At 40.3% G+C, this 11,552-nt stretch overlaps 1 protein-coding gene across 1 annotated transcript; it reads right to left on the minus strand.

The window, feature by feature from the left end:
- Positions 1-1,056: 1,056 nt before the first annotated feature.
- Positions 1,057-2,715, minus strand: LOC108577706 (piggyBac transposable element-derived protein 4-like). Its single transcript, XM_017940897.1, is given in 3 exon segments — positions 1,057-1,863; positions 1,925-2,085; positions 2,088-2,715. Coding segments are annotated over 3 exon segments (1,596 nt in total).
- Between the last annotated feature and the right edge of the window lie 8,837 nt (positions 2,716-11,552).

Here is an 11,552-nt window from a genome sequence, read left to right on the forward strand (position 1 = left end):
TGGAATTTCCGCCAGGCTTGGATCCTTTTTTTTTTTTAGGGTCCGAAACCACCGCCGAGTTGGAGTGCCTCAGCCCGGGTGCAGGGAATCCGTCTTACGACATAGGCGTCCCGCACCCGGCGTTGGGTGGCCGGTGGCAACAAGGTTAAGTTAGCTTAGGCCCCTCTACTTCTCTCAACTGGGCTTGGGACCAGCTATGGCAGTCGCCCCCAAGTCGGTACGCCCTCCCAATGGGACTCTGGGTGGCCGCCTTCCAGGGAGGGTTAGGCGCAGTTTGTATCGTTGGATAAACACTATATTTACACTCGCGAAAGTCACTGCTTCTTTTTGTCCCTGTCCTTACACACTACCTAAATTTACCCTATCTTATTATACCCTTCCCTCGGTATATGTACAAATTCATTCACTCTATTGAATCCCTTCCCCTAAATTCCCCACATGCATTAAACCCCCAAAGGTCACTCACTCGTCCTCGCATACTGAATACCTATATATACAATTCATTGAATCCATTAATTCTATGTATATGAATCAAAAGGATTGAATGTTATGTACAATTCATTATGTACAATTGTCCGTCCTACTTTATATCTCTAATATTCACTTTCTTAATTTCACCGCGACACGTGCTAATTCGCATCTCCAGGAATGCTACTCTGTAGAGAATTAAAACAAAGGAACGGGGATACGACCCGATGCATCATACGCTAGGTGTCAGCACACTTATATATTAGGAAATACAAATGTAATATCCAATACGCCTCCTTACATTTGTAGTTTACATTTTTCTTCTTAACACATTGAGCGCCGGCGACCTAAGAGACATTTAAAGCTTGAGCCACTTAACACGTTGAGTGCTGCGTCAGTCCCTAGGGACTGACAGTGAGCTTTCCGTTTAAGCGGCGTCAGTCCCTGGGGCCAGACAGTAGATTTTTCGTTTGGACGGCGTGGATTCTAGGGACTGACAGCGAACTTCTCGTTTGGTCGACATCGGTGCATGAGACCGGCATTAAAGGGTTAAATTATTAATGACAATTAAAAAATTTATGTTAAAATTTAGTGAAGTTTATTAAAACATTTTAAGCAAAGATGTAGCTGTGATTTGCACACATTACAGTATGTAACAACTTGCTTTGTGATTTTCCTCGCTAACTGGCGTCCGAACATTTTTGTGTTTGTGCTGTAACATTCAGCACAGTATTTTCGAACTTTATGCGCCTTTCCTTCTTTCTTTTGACATTTGTGAATACGTCTACTTGTATCGGCCCTAATTGGAGTTTCCTCGTGTGAATGTCGTGTGAGAACATCTACCAATTGTTTTCGGAATGTTGTAACTGACATTTTTCTTCCTGTTACATTTTGGAACATATGTAATGCATTCACAACGGCAGTATTCAAAAGAAGGTCGAATACTAGTTTTCTGTACCATTTTAGTGATCTTCTAAGTGGACTGCTGTAAGCACCCATTTGATCAGACAGATCAATCGCCGTTTTTCCCTTATTATAATCAATAATAATTTTTGATTTACAGCAAACCCCTGTTTTTGTTGTTACGTTTTCCATTTCGTCAGAATGCTTGGTCGAAAGAACTAAAACATCCCTCTTGTCTTTCCATTTCATGATCGTAATTCCTTTACTGTTTTCTTGAGCAATGACTTCTCCGCGTCGCAGTTTGGCAGTTACAACTTCATTTGGATTGTCTTTGCGATTTGGTCGAAGAGTACCAACGAAATACGTATTTTCTGATATGAGTTTGTTCGCCAAATTCACACTCGTGTAATAATTGTCCGTGTATAAAATATGGCCTTTATCAAACACATTTTCACATAAATTCATGACAACATTTGTGGGTGTTGTATTTTCCTTTTCCAATGATTTACCGGTGTAATTTATCAAACAGATTTTCACATAAATTCATGACAACATTTGTGGGTATTGTATTTTCCTTTTCCAATGATTTACCGGTGTAAATGCGAAAGTTATAAGTGTAATTATTATCGCAGCACAATTTAAATATTTTTATCCCATATTTGTGTCTCTTTTGTTTCATGTACTGTCTAAATATGATCCGTCCACGGAATGGACGGAATCATAATATTTTTTTAAATTTGTATTTAATTCGTTTATCACAAATTCGACCTTTGAGAGACGGTTGAAAGCATCCACTTTTTCATTATCAGCAAAATGCAACATTCTCAACAGAATTTGAAATCGGTCTTTACTCATTATTTTCCGCGGGAATGTTTGAATAAACAATGGATCCTGGAACCAATACAAATTCAAAGATGGGAGTTTTACCAATCCCATCCACAAAATCAGTCCAAAAAACCGCTTTATCTCGTCCTAATCTGTTGGAACCCATTTTTCGACACGTTTGGAAGCGATTCTTTTTTGTGAGGCATAAATATTAGTTTGTTCGCTTATATGTTTAAATATTTTATCCGTGACACAAAGGCCATAAAAATCTTCCACTTTTCTACAATTTTGCACTTTTTTGTTAGAGAGTTTGGCACCATGGGGACTTGTGAAAGATCCAATGTTTGGTTGGTTGCCTCGCGGAACAAACCACTCTTTTGGAGCACTAGTTTCAATATTCCTTAGTGAACTATCGGATGAACTGTCACTATCTGAAGAAGGCAATGGTATTACACGCCGACGTCTGCGTGGTACAGATGGCTCACTCGATGAGTCATTATCTCTTCGTCCTCTCAACATTTTTAGTTGATGGGTAACAAAACTTTTTCAAAATAGTCACTGTAAAGCTAAATTCTCTCTGCTGCAGTGAATCTTTATACTCCCGTGGCTTTTTCGGACTGATCGTTTCTTGGTGTTCGTTCTTTTGTCTCTCTGGCATTCCCCACCCCAATATCTTATGTTTATACATTGTATACATGTGCATTGGCTGCACCATTGTCACAGTCCAAGCGACAAAAGAAACAGTGAAAGAAAGAATCGTCTGTTGCGCTGTGTCGCGCGGTCTAGTTTAGTGTTCGGCATCAAACGCTCACGCGCTGCCGCCTGAGCGGAAAGTATAGGAAACTGGGCGCCGCACTCAACGTGTTAACAGCCCCAGTGACCTGAAGAACAAAGGGAGTGATTTTGAGATTTCTGTGTTTGATGATAGTCTGTTGCACCTAACTACAATATAGCCCTGGAACGAAATACTCTTGCCTTGGGAGAGCCAGGTCTCTTGAATTGTAAATACGGCAATATTGTTGTTTCCCATGAAGAATTTAAGCTTTTTAATTTTTGAAACTAAAGAACGTGCGTTCTAAATTATGAAATTTCCTAAGAAGGGGGATCAGAAGACGATAATCAACCCAAAAGAAGCTGGACAGCTTCAAGTATTGCTTTGATCTTGTCAATGTTATTTCGACAAGCTGAGAATTTGTTCCTGAGATTTAGGAAAATTGATAGAGACTTGCTACAGATCTGTACAAGGAAGCTAGTCAGGTCCTGAGGGTACGCCTGCAATCCGGGAGAGGGGTGTCAGAGAAACTGGAAAATGGAAGTTATTTTGAGCTAGAGAGGGGCCCGTAAGAACTTCCTTACAAGATTTGGCCGTAGTGGCGTAGCCAGTTGCGGTTCTCGGCGATGAGTTCTTGGTACGAGCACCATCGGTCCTATCACCACCACCTACGTTTCGGGGAGTAGGCCTTTTTAATAGGTGGCTAGGAGAGAAAACTACCGGGCCGATTCTCGTTATCTCTACGGCGTTCTATTCTGCGATGCATTCTGCACGTCGGCGTCGAATTCTCGAACCACGATGGTGGAGGCAAATACCGAGAAATAAAATTTACGACGTTAAAGAGAATTCCTACAACTAAAAGTGTCCTACGAAATCTCACCCTTTTTTGATCCCCAATACAACGGTGTGCTTGGTTTTTCATTAGCTCTTACGGATCCCGAGTTACGGCTAAAAGTCGCGAATCGACACGTCTACCGTCGTGCTTGGGGTTAGTAGTTTTCCGCGGTCTAAATGTTGTTTGTAAAGATAGGTTTTTGTTTTCTTGGAATATCAGATTCCCACATTCAACGTATGTTAATACGTCGTTCTCCAGAGGATAGGCGGTTTGAGGATTTGGCGTGTCGTAATGTTCGATGTACCTTGAGCGATAAAAGTATATCTTTGTGGGTTTAGCTGATTCGTTACTAACGTTACTGAGGAGAGGTTTAGTTGAAATGAGCGAGTATGACTTAACAATGCTATATATTCTAGTATAAATAAGAAGTGACAAGTTACTTCGATCCAACGATCGGTTACAATGATAGTTAAATAGTTAAACAGTCTATTCTCGACTTGGCGAGGATATTCCTTTTCAGTTTACGCGACGAGTCGCGGGGGTGTCTTAGACCGTATTGAGAATATAATAATTCTATGCTCGAAAGGGAACACAACCCGATCTTGCTCGCGTTAACGTTCCGACTGGCAGAGTAACGTTCTGGTAGAAGACTGAGCCCCAGAGCGTCAAAAGTCAGGCCCTTATATACCCCCAAAATCGTGAGATTTGGTAGTGGGGACCCTTTGGTGTGTAGGGATTTTCCTGGGAACGGAATGCGTTCGTTTGCTCTATCTCAAGGGCTTTCTAGGGGGTGCGCGATGGACTAAAGACTCGGCGTCACCGTGTCGGCTAGTCTGTGTACGTAACAGAAGTTAGTCCTCGTCATCTGAAAGATTGTTAGGATTTTGTTTAAACAATTTTACGTTTGTCCTGTGACGAGTTTACCGATCTACCACTTTCTTTTATCCCTACCGACTGGTTGTTTGTATTTACTAACACTTCGAATGGACCTTTGTTGTACTCCATGTATCATAGTAATCGTTTATTAACCCTCGGAAGGCGAATGGTTTTGGACGAACGCGGGAGACAAATGCAGGGTCATTTTGACCCATAGCAAAATTTCTATTGTACACGGGTTTCAAGAAGAAATTGGGTATAAATGCGTATACTTTCAACTATATATATTTTTCTTGTTTATTTACATTTGATACATAAAATAGGTGTATTTCCTGTACCAAACGTGATCTGAGCCGCCTGACTTTATCGCTGTTGAGTCAAAATGATGATTCATCTTACGAGGTGGGACCGTGGTCTTTTACGGAGGTAGGAATGATTCGATTGTATGAGAAGTTAACTTTTAAATTAACTATATATATTTACTCTTGTATTACAAGGTTAACAGTGAAAGTGATTGACGCGAGATTGTCTTGTATGTGTTCGTGATACTCTTGTGGAGTATCTCCTGTTTATTCAAAGTGGACTGTTCTGTTTGGTGTTTGGAATTAGACTGTCCTCTCCAGTTTTTTCCATAAGGAGGAAAACTCTGAAGAGGTGACCTTTTCGCCTATTGGCTATCGGTGCTAGCCAATTATATTTTTCCCTAATTGCCACCGACCTATTCGTGTGTCCGCAACACGCTCCGTGCGGACTAGGCGATGACAAGAGGGGGTGGAGGTCAGCAAATGTTTAAACATTTGAAACGACAACGGGAATTTCCACCAGGCCTGGGACTCGCGGCGTGCCCAGGTAGGGGCTGCCGGGCCTCTGTCCCGAAGCCCTTTAGAAATTCACGTTTTATGACACGTACAATTAGCTGTTGAGGTCGTAAACAACGTTTAGGAAAAGAAACTATTCCTTAAGGGATTAACGAATAAAGAGACATTCTCAAAAACAGCTTTCTAACTTGTATGTCCTGAAACGTACTAGCAATCTGCTCTAGATTGCTAGCCGCTGTGGAACAAATGTTTAAACCGGGTAAAAAATAAAACCGGTGGGTTTTCTATGGTATTCCGCGGGTGGTCCGCGGAATACGAGGGTTAAGGGAGAATTCTAGTCTAGAGTGTCATTTGTTAGTACTTTTTAGGGATTCTTTTGGAAGGAAAGTATAAGATTCTCAGTATCGGCATTTTGCATACATATTTATTCATGTTTTAAGAAAATTCACAATTTTTTTCAAGTGAAAATAATCAAAACTGTCTGAATTATATTATATATCATTCAGTACGGTTCGTTTAAAAAAAAGGGTCCTACTGGCGGACACGATTCCGCCCATTCTGTTTATCCGAAATGAAAAAACTAAAAGGATTCTTGATTAGTACGACTGTGACTATGGTGTGAACGAGAATGAAAAGAAAATAGAGAAAATTTACAAAATGACGACATTTTGAAGTTTGAATATCGATTTCTTCGACTTTTTTTCGTCTTTCAGAGGCTCTAAAAATCAGAAAAATATATATTTTGGCATAATTCTGGTTCAGACGATAACGGCACATCCACTGATGGTGCATGTAAAATTTGGAGTCAAACGGACGACAAGAATTTGAGATATCATGTCAGCCATTTAGAAAAATATTGTCTCGAGAAAAACGCGTTTAAAGTTTCTCATACCAGTTACACGAGAATGGAATACTTATGACTACGGGCTACATGTCTAACCATCTATAACTTCGTCAATTTTACGAATTCGCAAAAATCCTTCGACAGTTATACTTCTGCAAATGTCTACTTTCAGAAAATGTAAAAAAGAATCGATTTTTTGGAAAACTCTAGACTAGAATACCCCCTTAAGTGTCAACCGTACAAGTATCACGAAACGGAGACACGTTAACAAGGTACAATATGTATCGTTAGCGGTCTATTCGGTAGTTTAACGGAGCGGCGTGCGTGACGCTAAAAGGACTAATCTCTGATTTTTAAGAAAGGACGTATAATACATGTGTTGGTATCTTGAGGAGTGAGGATTAGGATTCATAAGGGTTTCGTAAACCATGGACAGAGTTCGCGGATGAGACGGAGGTGGAGGTTCGAGGATGAGTAGTGAAGACAGGATGAAGTCATTGGTTATCGAAATTTCGAGTATGTACTTAGAAAATGAGAATGGAAGGCTCACACTTAAATCTACAGCGCGATTTGGAATAACAGTGTTTAGTCTACTCGCAGTGATCTCGCGATCTTTCGAGCTTCGTTGATTTTGCACGTTTGTGCCGACTAATTACAAATTCGAAGGACCACTACCGTGTATCGGAGGACTAACTAATTTGCTCGTGTTTCTACGTTGTTTTTTGGAAGAGTTTAATGTTACTCGTTGCTAGCCGAATGGATTCTGATTTCGAGGTCTCGGAAAAAGTTCGAAGATACCTCGGTCTGGATACATTCGGCGGGGGTGAGACACGCGGATTCGACAAGGGAGGTGGTTGACTATACGCGATTGGCAAACTATTAAACAAAGAACGAACTAAAGGGACGCCTCCAAGTCAACGGTCACTCTCAAGTGTCGTCCGCACCCTTGAGTGACGCGCGCGGAAACTCGCGTGTCTCGAAGCAATAAACGCAGCAGCTAATAAGTCTGGGCAGCGCTTCGTCGCTAACAAAAACATACCAAGGTGGAGACCAAAAACCCGAGAAGTTAAAATATAACAAACAGATGTAGACGAGAGCCACGAGAAGAAAAGCATCGAACTTCTAAATAAACGTTAAAGTGCTCGATGGCCTCCCAAACTTACAACTGCTGCGAAGGACCGAATAATTTCCAGACCCGTGCCTGGAAAACGCTGTAAATCTAATAGGACGACTAAACAAACAGATAATGTCGGTATACAACATCTTTTTATCTCTCGTTAAAGGGTTTCGTATTGTAGTTTCTAATTAAAATTTGATCTCTTTTTGAAATCGGTTCGAGGTTAGAATAGGATGTGTCGGATGGTGAAGACAATAAATTCTCGCGTGCCTCTATTATTTTGTTTTCCTGTTTGATTTCTAAGTTTTCTAGTGTTAGGTATTCGCCTTGTTCGTCGAATATGCTGTTCGGCTCGTAACCTAACTGGAACTCGAACAGTGTATAACCTATTGTTCGATTAATGGTGCAGTTGTAGTTTAGCATAGCCTTTGGTAGCATTAAATCCCATGGATTAGTCTCTGTCTGGTAGTGTCGTATGTATTCTTTTAGTATCTAATGGGACTTTGCAGTTTTTCCATTGAATTATGGGTGACAGACCGAAGTCTATCGTGTGTCTCGACTTTATCGTATTGCAAAACTCGGAGAATTCTTTCGCGTTATTTGTTAGTATTTCTCGTAACTTTCCGAATATTCTCAACCATGAAGCCCAAACAGCTTGCACGATTGCTGCTGTGGATTTGTCGATCGGAGGTTCACATATTAGATATCGCGTTAGGTAATCTTGAATTACTAGAACGTATTTGTTTCCTCTAGTCGTGTCATCAAAAGTGAACACACTCACTTTCTTATATGGCCAAACTCTCGAACTCGCGCTTAGTATTGTGCTTTTACGGAGCACGGTGGTTCTAAGAGGATATGTCCGCTACCTACTGCACGGCTACGGTCGTTGGTATATTCATACGACAATTAGTGTCAAGCCGCCCTGAGAAGGGCTCAGAGTACCCAAGCTTACGCTTATACCTCTATCGAGCCAGTTTATCTACCCTCTATCGAAATCACCAACCGACAGAACCGGCCGGAGAATCAGCGAGGACGTCCGTCCCATACTTGAACCCCAACTTGGCGGTAAGGATTTTTCCTCTTGGACTTTTTCAATTTCTAGACGTTAGTAGGGATGGAACTAACGTCTGTGCGAAATTTCATATTCATACGACACAAAGTCTGTTACGACCTCCTGGTCACAACAAATCCTTGGTTTGACGGATTATCGCAATAAAATGTGTTAGTCACGTTTAGCCGCCAAACCGAGATGCCGATGCTCAGCGGCCCACCATAGACCCCCCATGGAAACACCGATAGAACAAAGGCGGGAGAAAGTTTCAACCATAAACGACACCGTTACTAAGTATCGAATATGTTAACAACAAATTCGATCCCCCAAAAAAGAACAGTTACGGTCGACAAATAGACACACCCGATGCATTTTCCATCTCCACCCGCCAACAGCCAATTGGGCTACCGACAACAGCAACCATGAACAGTTTATATACACGCCAACGCATCATTAAAAACCATGGTTTTACCATAATAGCAGATCGCTGAACCACACAGTAAAATAAAATCGCATTGCAAGGCTCACGCGAGAGTCAAGTTCATTCCAGCTAAGCTATCGGGAATTATTCCGATAACCAGCGGCCTAAAGTACCGTCGCGTGTTATTACACTAATCGCATATAGGTAAGTAAAAATCGAATACGCGATGACCCTCTCTGATTTAATTAACTTAATAATTTCTATATTTGTTGAAATTTCAGAAATGGAATGTTCAAACGAAAAAGTTGTATTTTTGATACAACTTTATGAAAATGAATCCATATTGTCGAATCCTAAGCTTCCAGAGTATACAGGCAGAAATAAAATAAATTATGCATGGAACAGAATAGCCTCAAAATTGAACACAGAACGGACAGAGGTGGAAAGAAAATTAAAAATATTACTGGCATAATATCGCAGGGAGAAGTAGAAATGCGAAAGATAAATAAAATGTGGAATAGAGACGGATCAAGTGGAGACATCCTTGTGGGGGGTTACAAAAATTTTGGCAGTTTTGTTGGATGAAAATAAAGTCAGAACAACAAAAGATTTCATAAGGAATAAAGCTGCAGGTAATAATAAAGCTGTGAATATCGAAAGTTTAGCTGCATCGTGCTTGCTTGCCAAACTTAAACTTCCGGTATTCGTAATTATATTCATATTTGTAATCAATTTTATTATTTATTTCTAAACTGCGGATTTTTATGCAAATTCATATTTTTGAAAATATAGTAAAAAAAAGGTAGAACTTGGGTAGAAAATTATTTCACCTTCCAAGTATTATAAAAAACACTATAATTTGGATATTTTGTATATTTTTTCATATTACGTACACTCTGTAATTTTGCACCTTTAAATTTCTTATAAATGCATAAAAATCTACAGTCTACTTATTTCTGAGGTATACCGTATAAGGTTTAAAAAAAATATGTTCTTTATATTTCAGAAATCCCACAATCGGAAGAAGAAAGATGAAGAAGTGAAAATAAATTTGGACCAAAATACAGCTACCGCGCGGAATGAAAAAAAGAAAAGAAAATCAACAGAGGGCCTATAACTAGCTGAGGCATACAATGCCATGAAAGACATAATTTCTCAACCGCGAGACGAATTCTCCGCGTTTAGAGAATGCATTGGCAGCAAATTGTGAAAACTTGAAAATTCGAGGATGCAAGCCATTGCTCAATACCAAATCAATAAAATTCTGTTTGAAGCAAAAGTGCAGATTGGGCAGCAAAGTCCTGGTTGTGAAAGCAGTACTGTTAGTGCTTCACAGGCATGGTTTATGGCACGACCGAAAGATACAATTATTTTTGAGTTTCCGATGTTTTCCTTTATTACTCGCATGTGTCGATGTTCAACATACCCAGAGAAGGCAAATTATTTTGTTATAGTCGGGGCCATGATATAGCGAGATCGTAAAATCGGTTAGGCGTCAAAGTAAACATGTTTTAGCTGCCAAAATTGACAGAAATACGAGCAGATAAGTACTTGAAACCATGGTCAGGACCGTACGAAGAATTCTTGTATCCAGCGAAAGTCAAACTGATTCTAATGTATTTACTGAAAATTGAGTTAGGACAATTTAGGGTTTTTTCTTTCTGGGAAAAGCCGCTTTTGGAAGTACGGTTACAAGTAAGGGTCTTATTGAGGTCTTTAACATCTTCATTTACCTGCTCGTGTTATATACAGATAGAAAATGCAGGAGGGTTGTGTAGCTGCAGAAAGAAATTACAAATATTTCAGATAGTAATTAATATTAACATATTTTCCACTTGTAAATAAAATACCATTTTCTCCTTGAAATACCAAATCATACGCTGCCATTCATTTATTGCTGGAACCCTCGAACAGACTGCAACGCACGGCCTTGAGTGCCGCAACATCAATCGGTGCCGATTCTTGAGAGTTTAGTTTACGACCTCGCTATATTCATATTCTCGGGCTCAATAGCTTAAGGACATGCCATAAACCGCGAGTTTCCGAAGGGTACATTTTTTTTGTAACGGTCCGCGTACCGATGAGTCATCACCCGTCGGAAATCACGTACGGTTTGCCCATTTTGCCCATCACCACCGTGACCGTCTCCCACCCTTCCAAGAAGAAGCGCGCTTAGGGTGTCGGCGACATAATTAGACACGCTGATTGGTTTTTGAAATTGTTCATCATCAGCTAATCAGCGTTTATTATAGCGTCTGAAGGAGCATCAAACGCTCGTTTTAGAGCACAGATTGAAAACTGACTCGTTGGAGGACAGACCGATACAAATAGTAATCTAGGAGCACACTGCTCACTCATAGTATAGAATCATAGTTAAAATAAAATAAAATAGTTGGATGGTCCTTCGAGAACATTTAATTAGTCGGCACACCACGTACAAGCATAACCGAGCTCGGGAAAGAATTAGGTTAAACAGTCACAGGCTTGACAAGTACTTGCCAGAAGTATCAGAAACGCCAAACCCAGAAGAAGAAATTAATCGCGACACGTCACTTGCAAACTACTGGCTACAATACACAAAATAAAAATATGTAGTTTTATATATGACATTCTCTATATTGT

Source organism: Habropoda laboriosa, unplaced genomic scaffold (genome assembly GCF_001263275.1).
Source record: "Habropoda laboriosa isolate 0110345459 unplaced genomic scaffold, ASM126327v1 scaffold874, whole genome shotgun sequence".
In the NCBI taxonomy this organism is placed as follows: Eukaryota; Metazoa; Arthropoda; class Insecta; order Hymenoptera; family Apidae; genus Habropoda; species Habropoda laboriosa.